The following is a 22,402-nucleotide window of genomic DNA, read 5'->3' on the forward strand; positions in this document are numbered from 1 at the left end:
GAAGGACATTCGATCAGATCTTGGTGATACTCTGGTACAGACAGGATACCATGTGTAGAGATCTGAGCGGAAGGAGTCATTAATGTTCCGCTGCACCCAATGTAAGGTTTTTTGAAACTTTATATGTGTTTATTTTTATTGTTTTAGAAATTCATATTTAGGATATTAAATAACATACATGGTAGTAAATCTAGATCCTAGTAAAACAAACTCCAACAGTATACTCATTCAGGGTTTTGTCCAGAACGATTTAGAGCCGAACCGATTAAGTTTAGTTCTTCAACAAGTATTATCTGAGCAGGTTCCATGCCTTGTACTTCTCCAAGAAAATTAGGTTTTCCTAGCTGAGTTCCATTCTCCGTGCAAAGGGACGCGATAATTGAAGAGCTCTGGAGATATTTTCCTTAAATATCTCATCAATTATAGTTTAATTATAATTCTTATTTTAAGGGGCTAATTTTATTTGATTTGAGAGAATTGTCGGATTTAATATTTAGTTTCTTAAATTCTTCTCCTATATTTTCGAGACATTATATTTTCCTTATAAATAATGGAGTCATTTTACTATGAAGGGATCCTTTATTTGACTTTCCAAAGAGCTGCTATGCTACTAAAATATTTGAAAGCTTTTTCAAGATTGTGAAAAAATTCACTTAGCCGAACCTTATGATCTCGAAGTTCTCTAAGTAATACAACTAAGGGAAGTAAATTATTACCATTATTACGAGGTTGAATCTATAAATTTTTGGCTAATTAGCAATTTTTTCTCTTGAACTTTGACATGTACTAAATTATACCCCCTAAATTTTTTTGGCCTTTAAAAATTTCCCTTGAACCATTAATATTGTTAGATTTAAGGACTTTTATCTAATTTTAATTAAAAAATTCTAACATGGATGAATGTTCAGGGGGCATGATTTAGTACATATCAAAGTTTGAGGGGCATGATTTGGTAGATATCAAAGTCTGGGGAGCATGGTTTAGTACATAAACAATCACTAAAACAGTAAAATTGAATGAAAATATTAGACAAAGTCCTTAAATTTAACAATCTCAATAGTGCAGGGGGAATTTTTAACGGTAAAAAAAATTCAAGGAACGTAACTTGGTATATGTCAAAGTTTAGAGGGAAAAATTGCTAATTAGCTAAATTTTTTGTGTTTTTACTGTTTTACTTTTTCATTATTTTATTATAAATTAGTAACTTAATTTAATTTTTAAAGACTTAAAATTAATGGCTAAAAATGATATCAACACATTTCATTAGTGGACATTGTTGATTTGGACAAAATATAAAGTGCGAAAATGATGTTTGAAAAAGTAAAGTTACTATTAGCCATTAGAGAGAACAAGGTATACACGAAACAATTAATTAATTTTGTTGTGTTGTGTTGTCTTTTTTTTTTTTTTTTTTTGAAAGAAAGGAGCCCACTAGGAAGACAGAAAATCAAATAAATTACAGGGGTCGTCTCCAATCCAAACGGCTGCTTCATCTAACCCAAGAGCTCGGTGAGCTAGTTTATCGGCCAGGATGTTGGCATCACGATTAATGTGGCAGAGCCGAGCAGCTGGGAAATAAGATAAAGTATTCTTGATTTGTTTAATGATGTCACCAAAAACCGACATATCTTCTTTGTGGCCAGAGAGAGCATCAGTAATGGCTTTGCAATCTGTTTCCACCTCTTGGACTAAGAAATGCTCGTTGATACACCCCTGAAGTGCTGAAAGGAGAGATTTTGCTTCCAAGGTTGGGACCGAGCCTCCCCCGGAATGAGGTTGGGCAATGGCGGCAACTACCAGACCGTCGTTGTTTCTGATGATACCTCCGAAGCCCGCTTTTCGGGAGGTTTGAGAAAGTGCTGCATCCACATTTAGCTTGAGAAGACCCGCAGCTGGAGGAGTCCACGAAGAAGGGCCTGACATCTGTGTGGGGCGAGTAGGTGAGGGGGCCCGCTGGGAGGAATGATAGTCACCAAGGTAGCTTTGAGCCAAACAGAAAATCGCATGATCAGGATCGTGGGGTTGATTCTTTAAAGCTTTGTTCCTGTTATACCAGACAAGCCAAGCAGTACAAAGAAAAATCTCTGCATCTTTCTTGGTCAGAGAAAAATAAATCATATCAACGATATCATGGAATAATATTTCTAAAGAATTAGCAAAAATGTAAGGATAAAATTGCGTACCTTTCCAGACTCTTCTAACGCTCCGACAATAAAACAATGCATGAGAAACCGACTCTTCCATTCCTCCACACCGGTCACAAACAGGGGAAGGGATGATTTTCCTATGGGCTAGGTTTTTGGCAGTGGGGAGGGTGGAGTTTGTGGCACGGAAAGCAAAATGTTTTACTTTAGAAGGGAGGGAGAGATGCCACAAATTTTTCCACCAAGGCGAGGGTTTAGAGGAGGAGGGGATATCCGAAGGGGAAGAGTAAGAAAAGCTGATATGGTAACCAGATTTGGCAATATAAATGCCTGATTGGGAATGTGCCCAAATGAACTCATCGGGGCATGGGCTGAGGGGGAGAGGGATGGAGAGGATCTGCTCAACCACATGCGGCGGAAAGCATCTTTGCAAACTAACTAAGTCCCAGGAGGAGGAAGGCAAAATGAAAGAGGCAACTGTGTCAGGGACATGGGAAAGGGTGGGAACCTGACGGAGACCCGGAATCCAGTGATCGCGAGTCGTGGAAGTGTTCTGCCCATTACCAATTTTGGAAATTAAACCTTTGTGCAACAGCTCTTTTCCCCAGCAAATGCTGCGCCAAACAAAAGAGGGAGAGTGCCCAGTCGAGCTATCAAGAAAAGATGAGTGAGGAAAATATCGAGCAGACAGAATTTTTGACACCATTGAGTTTGGCTGCTGGAGGATTCTCCAGGCTTGCTTAGCAAGAAGGGCTTGGTTGAAATGGGTCAGGGATCGAAAGCCCAAGCCTCCTTCCTTTTTGGAGCGACAGAGTTTTTTCCAACTTTGCCAATGAGTTTTGGGCCGGTTATTATCATTAACACCCCACCAAAAATTGGCCATGACCGATTCAAGAGAGTGACAGGTGGCTACCGGAAGGCGGAAGCACGCCATTTAGTAGGTGGGAATGGCTTGTATGACAGATTTAAGCAGGGTTTCCTTTCCGCCTTTAGAAAAGACTTTATTCTTCCAATTATGGAGATGACCCCAGACCTTGTCATGCAGATAATGGAACAGTTGTTTTTTCGTTCGCCCAATATGCTGTGGGAGGCCCAGGTATTTTTCAAAGGAAGACCGAACCGGGATACCCATGTAATCGGATATCAAAGTTCGATCCCTTAGCTCAACATTAGGGGAGAAATACAGAGAGGATTTCTGGAAATTAACTTGCTGCCCCGTGGCCCGCCCATAGGCCTCGAGAACCTCTTTGATGACATTGCAAGAGCTGATGTTGGCTTGACAAAAAAGGAAGTTGTCATCAGCGAAAAGAAGGTGGGAGATAGCGGGGGCTCTTCTAGCAACTTTAAAGCCAAGAAGAGTTTTCCTTCTTTCCTGTTGATGCAGCAGGGAAGAGAAACACTCCGCACATAACAGGAAGAGATAAGGGGAAAGGGGGTCGCCCTGGCGGATACCCCTGGAAGGATTGACGCTGCCTGAGACTTTACCGTTAAGATTAAATTGGAAAGAGGCAGTGGAGATACAGGAGGAGATCAGATGGACAAACCGCGAGGGGAATTGGAATTTCCTGAGGATAGCTATTATGAATGGCCACTCCACACGATCGAAAGCTTTAGCCATGTCAAGCTTGATCGCCATCCAACCTTTTTTTCCTCGCGTCTTGAGCTTGATGGAATGCGCGACTTCCTGGGCTATAATAATGTTGTCGGAAATGAGACGGCCCGGGAGGAAGGCGCTTTGGTGAGGAGAGATGAGTGAATTCAGAACAAGTTTCAGCCTGTTAGCTAAGGTCTTGGAGATGATCTTATAAATGATATTACAAAGGCTAATGGGTCGAAACTCTGAGATGCACTTAGGTTGGTGGACTTTGGGAATAAGCGTAATGAGGGTGTTATTCAGAGGGGCCACACTCGCATTTCCATTGAGAAAGCTGGAGGCCGCTTCAAGCACATCGTTCCTGACAACATGCCAATTGGCTTTGTAGAAATGAGAATTGAAACCGTCCGGGCCAGGGGCTTTGTCAAGGGGAAGTTGGAAGAAAGCTTTCTCTATTTCATCCAGGGAAAAGTCCTCGCTCAAGAGGGACTTGTCAGAGTCAGAAAGAGAGCGACTAATTCCTTCCAAAGCGGAGTTCATATCAGAAACCGTGGGGTTGGAGGAGGTGAACAGCTGGTCAAAATGAGACTCAATTTCACGAATGATTCCATCCTCGTCGGAGACCATTCCACCATTTGCCGTATGAAGTTGGTGAATTTTATTCGTTTTTTTCCTCTGAGAGGCAAATCGATGGAAGAACTTTGTGTTCTTGTCTCCCTGAGCCAGCCATTGAGTTCGGGAACGCTGTTTCCAGTAAGCTTCCTCTTTGTAGAGTAACGCATCGAGCCGGGATTGGAGATCTTTTATGGTCTCGATAGTGCGATTGTCCCAGATAGAATTGGATCGGGCTCGTTCAAGCTCTTTTTCAAGCTTACTCATTTGATTTTTGAAGTTGAAATTTTTTTTATGGTTCCAAGAATTGAGCTTTTGAGCACACAAAGATTGAGTGGCAATAAGATTGGGTATAGCATCCTCAGCGGTTGAGGGGGAAGTCCAGGACTGATCCAAAATTCTATCCCAGTTGGGGTCCTGGAGCCACACGTTCTCGAAGAGAAATCTTTTGCTATGGGAACTTTGCCCCGTTCTCGGGCCAGGGGAAGTGATTAATTCCAACGCTCTGTGGTCTGACCCGAAGAAACCTAAGTGGTTAAGAGCGGTTCCAGGAAAAAGACTAGTCCAAGAGTTGTTAATGATCCCCCAGTCCAACCTCTCTTGGATATTCTTAGGATGGGCTACATTGTTGTTCCAGGTGAGAGGGGGCCCCACGGGATCAATCGGGGATAGATTAAATGAGTCCAATAATTGCCTAAAATCCGAGGAAGGGCCCCTGTCAGGATTGCCCCCTTTTTTGTCGTGGGAGAAGAGGAAAGCATTAAAGTCCCCGATGAGAAGCCAAGGGTCGCGAGAATTATCGCGACCGATTCTTTTCAGGATTTGCCAAGTGTGAGGTTTTAGAGAATCAACAGGAGAGCCATAAAAACAGGTGAGGTGAAAAGAAACATTAGTAATGGCACACGACACATAACAATCAAAATGACTAATAGATTGCGAATAAAGAGAAACTTTTACATCACCAGTCCATAACAAAAGCAAGCCCCCGCATCTACCAACCCTCGGGATTTCTAATCCCGAAACAAAATGGAGCTTTGTTTTTACATAATTAATAGCATTCTTAACAAGCCTAGATTCCATAACAAACAAAATAGAAGGACTACTAGTAGATACTAAACGGGAGAGGTTCCGGAATGCACGATCACTCCCGAGACCTCGTGCATTCCAGCTCACAATCTTCATGGAGGCGGGCAGGCCGGCTCAAAGGCACAGCCTGCCATACTAGTAGAATCATCGTTGGCTTGAGGAGTGTCGGAACGGGAGCGCTTTATTTGATGCCTGAGCTCCCCATTGATCATCTCAGTTTGCCTCTTGAACTTGTCTTTGGAATCAGGTTTGTTCCTTTTCCTTGAAGCTTTCGAGCCCGAGGGGGTGGCCGATCCCGGTTGATAAGTGAGATTCATAGCTTCCAGTTTTTTGCTGGTATCCAGGACGGGAAGGTTGTCAGGGAGAGGAACCTGACAGTATTTGGAGCTGGTGGAGTTGGAACTGCTAGAATTTTGGGGTGTGATTGTATGGCTCGGGTTGGAGGTGGGAGAAACTTTTCGGACACTGGAGTTACTCATTGTGGCATTGAGGAGGGCAGTGTATGAGGGGTTGACGGTCTCGGTTTGGATCCCGGTGGTTTGGATAGCAGTGTGGGGATTTGCATGAGCGTCAAGTTGTACCATGGGAGGAGGATCTTGGATGTAAGGGGTGGGACCGGATTTGTAAAGGCCCACCTGTTGGGATAGGCCGTGGGAGGGCCCTTGCTCAAGGGTGCCATAGGTTGGAAAAGGGGGGGAGTTCTCCGGGGGGGCAACACAAACAGCACTAGCCGGATTGGAAGTCATGAAAGACGCCACCGGGGGGTTTGTGAAATTGAGCTGATCATGACATAACAGAGTGTTAGTTGTAACTTTAACTTTACCCATGATAGTTTTGATGTCATACCTTAGTTCCGGAGGGAACGGGGCTTCATCGCAAGCTTTCATGTAATCCATACACCCTTTGTTGTAGCTATGACCCATGCGGCCACAAAATAAGCAGATGTCCGGGATGTTTTCATATTTCAGTTCCAACCAAACCACTTTGTTTATTCCAGAGAAGTGGATAGGTAATCCCCGTGGTAAAGGGTGGGCGACATCAAACATAATTCGAAGCCGAAAGTAGGGGCCCCAGGTTTCTCGGAGCGAAGGCCGGTAAATTTCTAGAAGGTGGCCAAGAGAAGATGAGACAAGGACCGCCAGTTCCTCGGATCGCTTGAGGAAAGGTGTGTTAAAAACTTGGACCCATAAGGGAAGTTTCAAAAGACTGTCTCCATTTAGAACATCCAAAGAGTTCGGGATGTCCATAAGAATTGCTTGGTTAAGATAAGTCCAAGGTTGCTGCAGCAAAACTCGGCGCCTATCTCCATCACAGCCAAACTCAACAAGAAATAAGCCATTGGATCGGTCAGTAATGGTCACCGGATTCCGAGAAATGTTATTCCAATCCTTGGTCATTTTTTCCATGAAGTTTTTTCGGTTGAAAGATTTGACAGTATGGACTTTGACAACCAAAAATAGAGGGAGTGGTTGTATCTCGGAGTCGGGAGTATTTGAGGGGGCGGGCTCATGGAGAGTTTGAATGGTACATTCAGTTTCTGTGAGATTGAGAGCAACAGACAGAGATTTGGTTAGATCATCCATGGTGCAAGTGAGCAAGTAGTAGCAAGGATCAAGTAAGATGATGTTAATGTGATAGGGTCGAGTAGTCAAACTGAAAGAACAATTACACGAAGGTTGATAGATTAAACGGGACAGGTGAAAGTGGAACAGGGATAACAGCAAACTGTTTGGAGGATGGACAGAGGTACTCGAGAGTCTAAAGACAAGATAACTGTAAGGAAGATGTCTATGAACTATGGGGTAGTATTGGTTAAGAGATTTCAACAGCGGGTGAAACAGGGGGCTAATATGATACCTTAAACTAAGACAGAAATAAGCAGAGAGAATATATATAACTATAATGCAGACCTGGAGACTGTGAACAAAGTGAGGATTGGAAAAGTCAGAGAGAGTATATGTGGGGATTATGTAGAAACCTAGGCTCGACTGGGTTACTATATTATTATAGTGGCTGTAGTATATATTTAAACTATAGAAACTATTATAGGAAAATTCTTGCAGAGAATAATATTTAGTGATGGTAGGGATATATGTACAAAATCGCAGAAGAGTTCTGCACTTATATAGGGGGTAAGTTTTGGGATAGTTATGACCAAATTTGGTAACTATCCCATCTGGAGCATTAACTAAAGAACAGAGCTGCTGCACAAAGAGATATCGCATGGTACCAGGCAGATCACGATTGCAGGCAAGAATTAATGCTAAACTTTGAAAAATTTTGACAGAAAGAATAAAACCTTTTCTGGGAATTAATATAAAAAAGATTTTCACATCTAAATCCCTTTTCTGGCATCGGGTTCCATCAATTAATTTAATAGGAAACCCAAATTTATATCTAAAGTACCCTAGGAAAAACCCATTTCTCTGATGGGATTTGACAGTGAATAGGGAAAGAGGATCAAAGAAGTAAATACCTGTGAGAGAGTTATTGCGAGTACGAATCGAGCGTTTGGGACTGTGGCCGGAGTAATGGTTGACACGACCGGGGTGGTTGAGGCGGGACGTTTTGGAGCTGCTAACACGGCTTGGGCGCGTCGAGCTGCCTTGGGTATCATTGGAAGATGGATCGGAGCCACCTAGATCGAGAGATCTGGGGCTTGGCAAAGGTTCCACAGAGTGGGAACGTGAAGGAGAAGAATGTGAACGCAGTGGAGAGGAAGGAGAAAGCCTGTTCATATTGTGCATGTTGAGAGGGAGAAGAAGAAGAGTCTGGGAAGATGTGTTGTGTTGTCTCTTTAAGTAAAGTTTTGATGATTAGTTAACATCACTATATATATACATTTCACATGTATGTTCTTATGTATAACATTACTTAACATAAATGGATGTGCATGCCTGCATATATATTATTTCAATTAATTTGATGAAATATTTATTGGAAGAGAAGACTGATTAAGTCAAGTATCGTGACAGCTCACTCACTTTCTAACTATAATTTATTAATATTAGTAACGCGTGAAGACATATAGAGTTAAATTTCGTCGATTCTTCACCGAAACCATCTCACACACTCACAACAATGTTAGCAATATATCAATTAATTAATATCATGCAAATAATATATATTCCATTCCACCTTCCACCATATTCACATAATAAGGTTAAGTAATTGACTTTGACGAAACAAAGAAAAGGGAAAATTAATCTCCACCCACACTACATAAGTACACGTGTACGCTCACGATCACTTGCTAAATTGTATAAATATAATTAGCTAGAGAAAGTAGTATAGTGTACAAATTACAATAGTTCAAAGAAAATAATAAGAGAGATGGAAGATTTGCGTCAAACGGCTTTGGCTTACTATATGGGTGCGACGGACGACATACGACATGTCGTAGATGAGTTTTTTGAGGAGATGGACCCAAACGACAATGGGTACGTGAAGTTCAAGGAGTTCTCGGCTTACATGGAGACCATGGGTTGTTGCAATATGAGCTCAGAAGAGTTCTACGAAGAGCTGAAGCAGAGTGGAAACGATGGGCTTTTTGCAGACGATATAATAACTTTGTTTTACATAATCCATAGTGGGAGACCCTTTTGTGGTGGAAAGTGTAAGAAATTTGTGAAAGGCTTGTATTTCACTTGTTTGAAATGCTTTGATGACGAAACAAGTGGTAGTACTAGTTTTAGTGTTTGCTCTCAGTGTTATGCTGATCGCCATTTTGAGCATCTTCATCAGGAGTTTCTGGATCCCATTGTTTTGCTTAATTTAAAGAGAATGGAAGCTCTAAGTAACAAGGTACAATATATGCATTAATTATTGATTAGTTTATTTTAATTAGATTAGGTAAAAAGGTAGAAATTGTGCCCCAATTCAATTTTTTACATTTTTAAAAATACATCCTAAACTATTCTCACTATTGAATTTAATTGGCAAAAATCATCCATTTTTTTAATGACTCGGACAGTAATGATGTCCACCAATTTAGAAAAGGCTATATGCACAGACCCAATGAAAGATAAGCTGAGAGGCTCATCCTATGCTCTTTTTTTTTCTTTTCTTATTGTATACAAAAAATTAAAATAAAAATTATATATGTAGAATAAAATAAGTTTCACTTCTTCCTATATAAAAAAATACATATTTACATTTATATATTGTATATATAATCCTGGGTTCTCTATTGGGACATCAATATATACCAACTATATTTTCCATTTGAATTTTGATACAGTGGGCATTTGATTGTTTCCTCAACCTTCGCGTACAAATTTTCACACACTCAACATTTGAATTGAACTAGCTAGTACCAACTATCTATTGTTTTTGTTTAGCAAAGATAATAAAACTATTCCATTTTTATTAATATTCTTATGTATAACTTGTTTTACTGTAATATGCAGCATAATACTACTGTTACTTCCATAAATTCTGAGGCAACAAGTGTTTCATCGAGATCCAAAAAAGTAAGTGTATATATACATCATTTAATTCTTTCACATCATTTAATTTTTTTCAAAAATGTAAGTGTATAAATCTACATATATATATGGATGTATTTTTAATGAGTATTATTTATGAATAGATAATAATAAGAAAATTTGAACATTTTATGATTAATTTTCTATCTAACTAGAAAAAATTATTATTTTTACATTATATGGGTTGAAGTTATTCTATTGGCTAAAAAAATTGAAAAAAAAAAGTCTTCCAACAAAAAAAAAATATATAAAAAATGACTTAAATATTATGTATATAAACATATTTTTAATATTTTTAATATAATGTACAAAAATATATTTTTTGATCTGATTCTTTTAATTAAGTAAAATAAGATGTAATGATTTAATATTTTTAAAATTAATATTTAGAGAAAATTATAGAATAAGTCTCTAAAAACTTATGTTTGATGCAGATAAATTATAAACCTCGAAAATTGATAGTAATAGTCCCCAATGTCATTATTTATGTATGTCCATTGGTACCCAATTTAACAAATCTATCAAGTGCTTACAATAATGCCACATGTTGAAAATTTATTGATCCAAATCATAATTTCAATTAAAAAATAATTTAAATGATAAAAATTATTAAAAAATAAATAATAAAAACTTTAATATATTCTTTTTATTTTTATTTTGTTTTTTGTTTTTATTGTTTTTCTTTCCATTCTTCTTCTTCTTCTTCTTCGTGGAACATCTTATCCCGATCTGCTCAACCACCTTTTTTTTTCGCAAGCTTTCTGTTCCTTCTCCGCCTTCCACCACCACCCATTTGTTTCTTCATCGTGGAGCACAGACCCATCTTCTTCGTTGATCACAGACCACACTTGCCTAAAAAATATACCCATACCACGCTTTGATCTTGGGACCTCACCGTCATCCCGAGCCCATTTCAAGTGAGCCAATCGGTCCCCAACGGTGCGCATCAGTCCCTGAAGGTGAGTAGATCGACATTTGAAACCCAAATTCCTTTTAGCCTCTCTCCTAGTGTGTTCAAAACTTCTAAGAAGATAATTGGATGGAGTAGAAGAAGAAAACGAAGATTTCAGTTCGGGTAAGTATAGTTTAATTTTGTTTGTGATGTGTTGGTTAAGATCTATGATTGGATTTGTTGGGTATGAGAGTTTAATTTTCCATACCAATCTAAAATACCTAACGAATTAAAATTTATTGGATCAATGATTGAAATCTGGGTTTATTGGATATATTGATACGAGTTTGATTTTAAAAAACTCATTTATGGCATTTTCTTGGTCTGGTTATTTTTTTTATGCAATTTAATATTTTTAAGCGGTTGGAGTTAAGGTGTGGCTGGATGAAGAAGACGTCAACAATAGATGACGACTGAAGTAGTGGATCTCCGAATAGCTCGGAGGTTGGGTGTGGCTGGGGATGAGGGTGGGGTGAGGGTCGGGGTGGTAGCTTGGTGAAGAAGACAAAGAGGAAAATAACAAAAAAAATGATAAATTATATGATTTTAAAATATATTTTTTTTAGTTTTTTTTTAAATTATTTTTAATTAAAATTATGATTTGTACCAATAAACAACATGTAACATGTGGTATATCACTCTCTAAAAAAAAACATACATGTGGCATTTTATTACTATTTAACGGTGATGTTAAATTTGGTACCAACGGAGATACATAAACAGTGACGTTGTAGACTATTACTGTTAATTTTTGAGGTTAGGAACTTATATGCATCAATTATAAATTTTTGGAGACTTATACCATAATTTTTCCTAATATTTATCGTTAAATTTATTTACTACCAGTAATATCTATTAAAAAGTGTTATATTAGAAATTTAACTAATTTTTGTGAAATAAATGGATATCGTATGACATGTGAAATTATAGCCCAAATATGAGCGTTCTTCATCAGAAATTAAGACGTATTTGATGAAACCGTGTCCATCATCATCTGCATTTTCTTCCAATAATCCTTACTCCAATGATGATGAAGAACAGAAGACGACAACCAATTACGCATTATCTAAAGCAATTGTACCAGTTGCCGGTCAACAATATAAACAAGTTAGTATTTTTTTAATGAGTAATTTGCGGTAAAACCCCCCAACTATCAATTTACTTGTAAAAAATTATCCAACCTCATATTTTGGTGGGAAAATCCTCCAAAGTACTGTTCCGTTTACATTTTTAAGGTGTCGTCTGTCAGCCTCGTTAAGTCTTAATTTTGCCCACGTGGTAATGACAAGTCACTAAAAAATTATCCTATGTGGCCATATTTTACAAAATAAAAATAAAACTTTAAAAGTAATTTGCGGAAAAACTCCCTCAACTATCAATTTACTTGCAAAAAACCTTCCAAAAAACTTTAAGGTTGGATATTTTTTTGCAAGTAAATTGATAGTTGGGGGAGTTTTGCCGCAAATTACTCTTAAATTTTTTGTTTTTATTTTGTAAAATATGACCACGTAGGATAATTTTTTAGTGACCTGTCATTGCCACGTGGGCAAAATTAAGACTTAACGAGCCTGAATAGACGACACCTTAAAAATGTAAACGAAACAGTACTTTGGAAGGTTTTCCCACCAAAATATGAGATTTGATGGTTTTTTACAAGTAAATTGATAGTTGAGGGAGTTTCGCCGCAAATTACTCTTTTTTCATTATTTATATATTTAAAATTATTAGTTAAATAAATTATTCATAATCTTATTAAATATATAATTGATAATTGTATTTAATGTAGGCTAAGATGCAGACAGCAATACAACTTGGACAACTAGTGGCAAGCATTGGGAGTATAGTTCTCACTTCACAACTATGTACCATAATGTGATTATTCATTATTATATGTATACAACAAACAATAAGCTTTCTTTCCATTTTTTCTTTATGTTTTTTTAAATGATGGTATTTTGAAACTGTTATGACATGTGATTGAAAAACTAGTCGGTCAACTCTCTAAACTTAAAAGCTCACTAATTGTTTCTTTTAAGCTAGTTGGTTGTCAAAAGTTAGTTTAGTATGTTAAGATAAGGGTCAATGTACTCAGGTCTTTAAGTGTATAAATAGACTATAAATTAGTTCAGTTTTGAGGGTTAATGCTTTAGAGTTCATATTTGTAATTACTATGTTAAAGAGAGGAGAGAGAGTTGTTAAGGAAGGCATATGTCTATGATCATGCTCTTCCCATTAGTGAGGATTTTGTAGGAAGTTATATAAACTCTGTTGTTGTTTTGTTCATTCAATCAACAAGCTCCCTCTCTTTCAGTCATTGTGTATAGATTAATACAATCAATAAAGCTAAGTTTTTCTCTCAAAGTTTAGTGCATTTAATTCTGTTTAATTGTTGTTCATCTTCTCTAGTTTATTGTTGAGTTTTTTATTTAGTTTATTATTGAATTATGGTGATCGAATCACAAAAATTGGTACCAAAGCTATAGGCTATTGATCCAAGATTCAATAAACTATTATCCGCACTTTCAAAAATTGGTATACACAATGGTAATTTAGTTGACATTTAACTGTGAAACTTAACTGGTATTTCAAATTTATAAATAAAAGTAAACTTAAGGAGGTATTCCAAAAAAAAAAAAAAAATCAGAGAGTTTAGTGTATAAAATTACCCTATAATATATAACTATGTTCTACATAATCAATAAAATTGTGTGTTTTCTCTAATTGTCTAATATTTTTATTAGGTATATTAAAGTGTTCAACACAATGCAGTCTTAATTAGCCATAGCTAATGATTTCTTATAATTATTGGATTTTTTTGTTTGAAAATCATAAATATTAAATTAAAATATGTTTTATTAGTAGTGATAGAGTTATTGCTCAAATTATTATAGCAACACATTTGAAATTCACTAAGGCTAGCTTAGAGGTGAGGGAGTAATAGAAAAAAGGAAGAGGTCATGAGTTTAAATTTAAGATCTTTAAGCTACAAACTATTAATTAATTGTAAATTACTATTACGCTACACTAAAAAAAAATAGCAACACATTTGAGTATTACTCTTTGGTATACCTAATAATTTTCAATACCCTATATTATAATAGTACAAATTAATGAATCAACATATTTCAATTTAGAGTAGAGCTATTTGACTCGTAATTGTGTAGAAAATATTTGATTAATCGTCTTTTTTTTTTCTAGCTACACAGCATAAATTGGAATAAATAGAGAGCTACCATCATCAAAACTACAACAAGATACACAAGCCAAAACATAAATTTTTCTAGTCTTCATTAAAATTTCAAAATCTTTTGATTTTGAACAATTACAATTGGCTACATCAAATATCATTGAGATAATCTAGACAATTCTCTCAACTTATTTATAGCTCTTTCAACTTGAATTCAATTGTTTTCCCCTCTAGAAAAGTTGACACCAAAGGGGAGTAATAAATATATATAGTTTTCCCCCAAATAAAAGAAGAATAAAAAACAAGGGACCAAACTAATTGAAACCCCCTATTTCCATTTTTGCTTTTGTTTTTTCAAACCCTCAAACTCAATGAGTGTTTCAAGTCCCCAATGTGAAGCAAATGATGCCCTAAAGCAACTTTTCTAGTCCCAACTTCATCTACCAAGCTCAAGTCCTTGCACACATTAACACTGAATTTCACTGCCGACTCTGATTGGGCCTGTACAAAAACCTTCTCAAAGCCCAATAAGTGCTTGTTAGGAGAGTTATGGATGGAAGGTGGGCTTGAGTACAAGAATACCGTTTGGAACCCACTCCTCTTTCCCATGTTTTTGACCCTTAAATTGATGTCAAAGGCGAGATTTTCGCAGTTGTAAGAAGAATCATCGAGGTCTAGTGAGGTGCATCTAGATGAGCGACACGCGTGACCCTCTGATAAAGGAATGTTGACCAGCTTTGGTGCATTGACTAAATGGTGGTGGAATTGGGTGTAGCTTAGTCCATCCCCGAAAGCATAGATGGTTTCACCCGTGTAGAAACGATAAGTCCGACCCGGATAGCCAGTGGTCGGGTCGGGTCGCATGTTCATGTTATCCATTGGGACTTTTTCGACGTATGATTGGGGGTACCATGTCATGGGTAGTCTTCCACCTGAAAATAATAAATTATTAAAAACTAATGTGTGTTTTACTTTTCATGGTATGAAATTATTTAAAGGTAAGCACCAATTATTAGAGGATGGTGCATGTGTGAATTCGCACTTTAGTTTACTTTCTGTTCACTGAAAATGATTCTTTTTGAAATTAAAAAAGAATAATACAAAATGTTCATTTTTATGTCTCACAATTATAAATGTACATTGTATATGTATATTGTGAAAAATATAAATGTAAGTACTTTTATTTTTCTTTCTATAAAATTTACAAACAATTTGAAACGAAAAAAAAAAAAAAATCATTTTAGACTTGAACTCTCTATTTTGTTAAATAATAAAATAAATCTTGTATTTTTCAAAATAGTAAAAATAGGAACTGAGCTTAATTTTTGGTAATTTTTTTTAATATAACAACTTGAAGACAATTCCTAACACTTTTAGATTAGATTATTATTAAATTTTATTTTGACAAAAAATCAGTTCAGAGTTTTATTTATACCATTTTTAAAAATACAGGATCAATTTTGTTATATAACAAAACAGAGGATCCAATTAATAATTTTTGTAAAATACAAAATTCAAAATGGTATTTACCAAAAAAAAAAATTGATTGATAATTTCATTAATAATTTTTATTAACTCAAGCCTCAATGGGATGTGCCGTTTAGTGGAATAAGGTTTTCAAACAATTAAATGGATGATGCGTTAATGCCAACATTTTAAGTTTATTACAATAACATGTATCGATGTAATTATTAATGAAATTAGAACAAAAGGTGTGACAATTAGTATATTTATTTATGAATGATATGATGTTGTTAATAAGCTTACTTGGATTGTAATGACCAAAAATCACATCAGCAATGGCAGCACCACCAGCCTCACCAGGATAACCCACCCAAAGAATGCTAGTAATCTTATCATCATTTTTGGCAAAAGAAATGTCAAAACCTCCTCCAGACATTATAACAAGAATAACTGGCCCTTTGGCAGCCCTTGCTACTGTTGTTATTAGGAGTTGCTGCTGTCCCGGAAGATTTAGGTCCACTCGGTCGCGACTCTCGGCTTCTATGGACTGATCGGCACCCACCACCAGCACGGTCGCGTCAGCTACTGCCGCTACATTTGCAGCTTCGTTGTTCTGAGCAGTGCCACATCCCACATTGGCGCAACCTTGGTGGTAACTAGTTGTTACTAAGGCCGCCAAGCCTTGTAAAGGAGTGGTATATTTGCATGGTGTGCCTGCCAAAATATATGAAATAAGTTACTTTATAGTTATTCAAAGGCTAATTAGTAATTTTTTTTCCCGAACTTTGACATATACCAAATCATGCCCCTTGAGATGGCTGTTAAAAATTCTCCATGATTTAGTACATGTTAAAGTTCACGGGATTTAACGTTCAAGTGGCATGATTTAGTACATGTTAAAGTTCGGAGAGAAAAATTGCTAATTAACCTTATTCAAATGTAACTTTACATTTTGTTACCCTATTTTGAAAATCCTATTATGTTAAGTATCTTATTGTTGTGTACCTTCGTAATTTCCAATCATGGTTTTGGTTACATTTGCATTGGGCCCAATAACAGCCAAGTTTTTGATAGCAGTGTTAGAAAGAGGAAGCGACCCAGCACTGTTCTTAAGCAACACAATGCCTTGCCTTGCGGCCTCACGGGCCAGCTCTTGGTTGGCCTGACTGCACACGTCTTTTGGGCCTAAATTCCCGAATTGTTGCTTTCTTGGATCGCCATCGAAGAAGCCCAATCTCATCAATGTGGCGAAATTGTTCGATATGGCCTTGTCCACCGCAGCCTCATTCACCATTCCTCCTTTCACTGCTGCTTCTGTATGTTTTCCTAAGAAAGATCCACAGTCCAAATCCAAACCTGTACAATTCAAACAAAATGGTAAAATTTCAAATCTACCAATTTCTCTTTCTGGTTTTTAAAAATACCACTTTAAAAAGAAGAAATTACCCGCTAATATAGACTTGGCTGCAGCTTCTTCGGGTGTTTTAGTGTAGTGTTGGCTCGTATACAACACATCCACCGAGTCACAATCAGAAACAATGTACCTACACCACCAACCCAATGTTTTATTTAATAATTTTATTAAAGTAAAAGTTAGATAGAAACGTAACACAAAAATCAAATTGGTATCCAGCTATCTAATAACATTAACATATATAAATAAATATACATGAAATTTAATAGGTTTTAGAGGGAAAAAAGATAGGTACCCATTTAATTTCCATTCTCCTCTAATGACACCAGAGAGAAGGTCAGGGTCAGCACAGGTTGGCTTCCCATTAACTTGGTTGTAAGAGCACATGACACTAGCAACATTCCCATCCATAACACAACTCTTGAATGGGGGTTGGAAAGTGTCATCCAAATCTTGCTTTGAAACCTATAATTGAATGAAAAAACAAAAATAAAACAATAATAATAAAGTATTATTTCAATATTAATCAAATAATTTTATAAAAAATATGATGAAAAATCGTTAGTTATTCACAATACACTACTTCGTGGTAGTATTGGGCAACACTAATGCATAATAGTAATGCCATAAAATGTGATACACTTTTTTATTACCTTTGCATTGAAGTGGTAGCGATCAATGCCTTTCCAATTGTCCAAATCATAGGCAGTGTAATGCTTGCAACACGCGGCAACCTTGAGCCGGTTAGGGTCTTTGCCACCGGTTTGTTGTAGGCCTCTAACATATCCGGCGGCGTATTTGCTAGAGAGGAGAGGGTCTTCTCCAGGTGTCTCTTGGCCTCTTCCCCATCTAGGGTCTCTAAATATGTTAATATTTGGCGACCAGAATGTTAACCCAGCTAACCCTACATTGTACATTGCCCTTGCTTCATTTGAAACTACCTGTCCAATAGTATAGAAATTGAAGAATAATTACATAAAGTTACGTTTAAAGATTTTTTTTTATATTTTTAAGATTTTTTATAAAAATAATAAGAAAACTATATAAAAATAATTGGAAAATAACATTCATACAATAATAAAAAAATAACAAAAAATCAATAATAAATTAATAAGTGTACAATATAAAAATATATTAAAATGCCGATTTTTTTAAATAAAATTATAAAAAATATATATATAAAAATATTTATAATTTTATATAATTGTATTTTTGTAATTTTTTTTTAATTTACCAAAAAAATATTCACAAAAGATAATAAATTGAATAAATAAATGGTCCAACTATGGTCCATTATTATTATTATGCCATTGCATGTCAGTGTAGTAGCTAAACATAGGGCCCCAACTTATTCCAAGAATTATAAAACAAAAACAAAAGAAAATATTCATTGAAAAAAAAGAACAATATTATTGGTCAAGTTGATGCCTAAGTGGTACTTATCTCTTGCCCATTTAAGGGTCTGGACCCCCAAAGATTGAAAAAGAAAATATTATTGGTCAAATTCATACTATTACTCATAAGGTGTGACCCCACTTAGGAAAAAAAACAGAAACAAAAAATGAAAAAAGAAAATAGAAAAAATACTATTTGGTGGGATCCAATTATATATGTGAGTCTTATCTTATTTGATATGGCCAAAGAAAGAGTATATTTTATTTTTTCACATGATAAAAAATATAGGTTGCACATGTGTGACAAATAGTAGCTAGGGTAAAATAAGTAGATCAGCCTAGGGGTGTTCACAAAGTATCCGATCCAATCCAATCCGCACGATCCAATCCAATCCAATCCGCAAAATGCGGATATCCGCACTTGTGCGGATTGGATTGGATTGAAAAATCTAAAATCCGCACTTCTGCGGATTGGATGTTGTTTGACCTAAAAAAGTAACCGATCCAATCAAATCCGCACTTAATTATATATATTTTTAAAAAATTATAATATGTAATATATATTAATTAAAAAAAGATACAAACTTCTAATTTCTTAATCTTTTTTAGTAATATATTGAGTTGGTGCATTTTATTTATTTTGTAATAAAAAATATAAGAAAAATAATTCTTATTCACATAGATACATACACATAAAGTTTAAATATATATATACTAGCTTATTTATTTTAGTAATTAGATACATGTATATTTTAGTGTAAATCTAAAGATAAGTATATATATATTGATATCTATGTATATTGGTTTAATTTGTATATAAATAGAAATGGAAATAGATTATTATTGGAGATTAAAAAACAATAATCTTTTTTTCTATGAAATATTAAATAATTTATTATTAAAAAAATAACCGATCCAAAATAACCGATCCAATCCGCACTATTGCGGATTGGATTGGATTGGATTTAAACTCTTATGCGGATCGGATTGGATCCAAAATATGAAATCCGCACTTAGTGCGGATTGGATGTTGTTTGACCAAAAAAGTGCGGATTGGATCGGATGAACACCCCTAGATCAGCCAATTCAAAAAGAAAAAAAAAATAATAAATAAGTAGACCAGAAATTTGCAAGTTGCATTTCCATTCCCAATTTTAGCATATAAATAATTTCACATGTGTAAAGTGGATAAAGTATAATTTCCATGCATAATTAAAAGTATTTTAGCATTTTCTTCAAAGACTTATTAATTTAGACCTTTACTTTAATTTTATGTTTGGAGTTATCTATGCAAATATCTTCAAACGACAACTTTCAACAATGCCCATTATTAAATAATACACTAGGAAGAAAATACCCCTAAGCCTAGGCAATTTTCAAATTGTAAGTATGAGAGTTTGGTTACCAAATTGAAGTGGGTTTTTATCTTTTGTTAGAAAGAAAGTCAAATTTAACACATGTATACGGTTTTTGGTAATATATGAGATTAGGTACATCAATTATAATGTATCATCACTAATAAACCAATGAGAAATTAAAATCTATCCAACTTAATTTACACTCTTTCTCATGTTAAAAAGTCCAAAGAAAGCTAGCTTGGAATTTTGTCAGCTGGAAAAATAAAATTATGTACTACCAACTACCATTGGCCAAACATAATTTAATTTTTAATCATTTATTGGTATGATTCTATGGAGAAAACTCTCATTTTCACATGTTAATGAAAGGGAAAAGGGAAAAGATGGTACAGAAAAAGGAACCACAATCACAAACTATCATGATACATCTACTACTTCTTTTACTATTATTTTATTTCTATGATTTTTTGGCTAGATATGATTTTCATTACTTGTCATAACTAATTGACCCCTCAAAACATTTATTCCATTAAGAAAAAAATATGAATTTTTAATTAATAACCAGCACTATTCCAACAAAAAAGAAAATTAATAACCTGCATTATGCTTTTCCAACATGCATGTCAAAATCAAGATTTAAATGGTGAGATATGACATAATCTTATGGAAATTGATTGTAGTACCGGCTTAGAAAATTAAACAATTATCCTAATATTTTTAAACAAAATATCTATAAGAAATGGAATATTAAATTATTTTTTTAAAAAAGAAAAAAACATTTTTATTTCCGTTTAGCTGTAAAAGTGTGGGAGATAATAAATCACTCGTGTATATTCCAACTATTGAGTACAAGAAAATTAATATGTATTTTACTCCATACACTAACCTTAGTTACTCTTCCCCATGTCTTTTAAAAAAAATAATAATGATTAAAAGTACATGTAAATAGTAAGAAATGAATCATAACTATGAAGAAAAAAAAAATCACATTTACTAATTAATACCAATCCAAACTCTCATCTCTTTACGCAAATAGAAGATTTTCTAAACTCATTTAGAATTGAAAGACAAACAAAAAGACATTTGTTTTTAAAACAAGAATGCAAGTTGAATTTATATATTATATAAAGTGAGAAGAAGGGAATGTTTTATATAGTTTTTAGCAGATACAAATACATATATATATATATATATATATATGAATATATGGATACGTACCTTTCCAATGGCTTCAAAGAGAGAAGCATTGAAAGAAGCAGCAGTCAAAATGGGTTGAGGGAAACTAGTGGCCCCAGGAACGACATTGGAAAACTTAGTTCCAGGACCAACATACGACACTCCATGGAGAGCCTCAGACCACCATTCGTATTTGGGAATCCCAAGCCTACTCACATTCCCAGCACTGTTCACCAAAAACCCAATTTTCTCTCCCAACGAAAGCCTCTTCACCAAGTCCGCCACTCTAGCATCAACCCCCAACGACGTGTCACAAAACCCGAACCCGTTCGACCCGGCATCGCATGCGAAAACCGGTTTCTGACCCGAAACTCGGCTCACAGTCACAAAAACAAGAGTGACTGCCACCAAAACGGAGTAGTAAGTAAGTACTCTGTTTTCTCTCATTGAAACAGAGGAGACCATATTGTTGTGAGAAAAATAAAAATGGGTTTATCTTTTTAATGAGAGAAATGGGGTTGTTTTATAGCTACCCGTGATGGAGGAAAGTTGAGTATTTGGGTTTGCATTAAATTCGGATTATTTAAAATGTATATTATTTAAAATAATAATAAAAAAAAGAATCTAAGGTAAGGGGTATTTTTTGGCATTGCGTTTTGATGTACATAATGACCTTAATATGAGTCCGTGATGAGATGTACAAGAAAGAAAAAAAATAAAGGCTTTTGTATAATAAGGTAAGAGAAGAGTAAGAAGAGACTGAAAAAACTTTCTTAATTCTCTGAAGTATTTTGTTTTTGTGTCTATGTATTGTGTATGGTTTAGTATTATCATGTGAGAGAGAGAGAAGAGTACGTGGTTTTCTCAATTCCAAGTTGGGTTGGGTTGGTTGGGGGTGGTGTTTTTGGCTTTACTATCTCAGTGAAATTTTAACTCACGTGAGAGAGAGCTTAAACTATATGGCTCCATCGGCTTCACTCGGCTTCTTCTTAGCCAAGCCGGAATAGGATGGAATCTTACATAATTTGAAAAATCTAACAAATCCATTCCAAAATATGGGATACCACCGTAACAAAATACCATTAGTTTGTTTGAGATGAGAAAAAGTCTGTTAAAAAAAGATTTTATTTTATTTTTTTATCTTTTGTCTCCATAGTTTGTTACTGTTTTTAATGGAAACAAATAATAATAGAGGTAAAAAATAAAAATTATTGTAAATATTTTTGTTATTCAAAACTAAACAAACTTCTAAATTTTAGTCAAAATCTTCTTAGGTGGATCATGTGGTCAAAATTAATAACTATAGCTTACAAATAGGTTCTTAAGTTACATTAATTGAAAAAAATTACTTGAAAAAGTTAAACTTCTATGTATGCGGTAGGGCACCAAAATGGTTGAATTTTTTTTTATTAATTAAAGTATCACTTGATTAATTTTCATCTTGTGATGATATAATTTCATTTTGGTAGATTATTATACACAATGATCATAAAAATAAAAAATCTTGGTTTTCGGCTATTTTGTTGATAATTTG

At 35.2% G+C, this 22,402-nt stretch overlaps 2 protein-coding genes and 1 long non-coding RNA gene across 4 annotated transcripts; 2 read left to right on the plus strand and 1 right to left on the minus strand.

The window, feature by feature from the left end:
* The first annotated feature begins 8,711 nt into the window (after window positions 1-8,711).
* Window positions 8,712-14,533, plus strand: LOC115695736 (uncharacterized). Its single transcript, XM_030622808.2, has 4 exons — window positions 8,712-9,240; window positions 9,846-9,908; window positions 11,806-11,982; window positions 12,662-14,533. Exons 1-4 carry the CDS (start codon window positions 8,770-8,772, stop codon window positions 12,749-12,751), a joined length of 801 nt encoding a protein of 266 aa, XP_030478668.1. The 5' UTR covers window positions 8,712-8,769; the 3' UTR covers window positions 12,752-14,533.
* On the plus strand, window positions 9,934-11,557 carry LOC115695737 (uncharacterized). The gene is made up of 2 exons (XR_004007541.2): window positions 9,934-10,998; window positions 11,250-11,557. It is a non-coding gene; the product is annotated as an uncharacterized LOC115695737 (long non-coding RNA).
* LOC115724745 (beta-xylosidase/alpha-L-arabinofuranosidase 2) lies at window positions 14,137-21,668 on the minus strand. 2 transcript variants are annotated; one of them, XM_030654083.2, is made up of 7 exons: window positions 20,911-21,668; window positions 17,594-17,881; window positions 17,236-17,405; window positions 16,973-17,070; window positions 16,532-16,882; window positions 15,830-16,240; window positions 14,137-14,994 (listed from the first exon to the last, which is right to left on the minus strand). In XM_030654083.2, the coding sequence occupies exons 1-7, from the start codon at window positions 21,331-21,333 to the stop codon at window positions 14,417-14,419; spliced, it is 2,319 nt and encodes a 772-aa protein (XP_030509943.1). In that variant the 5' UTR covers window positions 21,334-21,668; the 3' UTR covers window positions 14,137-14,416. The 2 variants fall into 2 exon arrangements, with proteins under 2 accessions (XP_030509943.1, XP_060973370.1); XM_061117387.1 differs by having other exon boundaries at window positions 16,973-17,066; window positions 17,232-17,405; window positions 20,911-21,646.
* Window positions 21,669-22,402: the final 734 nt, after the last annotated feature.

This window comes from Cannabis sativa, chromosome 6, assembly GCF_029168945.1.
Source record: "Cannabis sativa cultivar Pink pepper isolate KNU-18-1 chromosome 6, ASM2916894v1, whole genome shotgun sequence".
NCBI lineage: Eukaryota > Viridiplantae > Streptophyta > Magnoliopsida > Rosales > Cannabaceae > Cannabis > Cannabis sativa.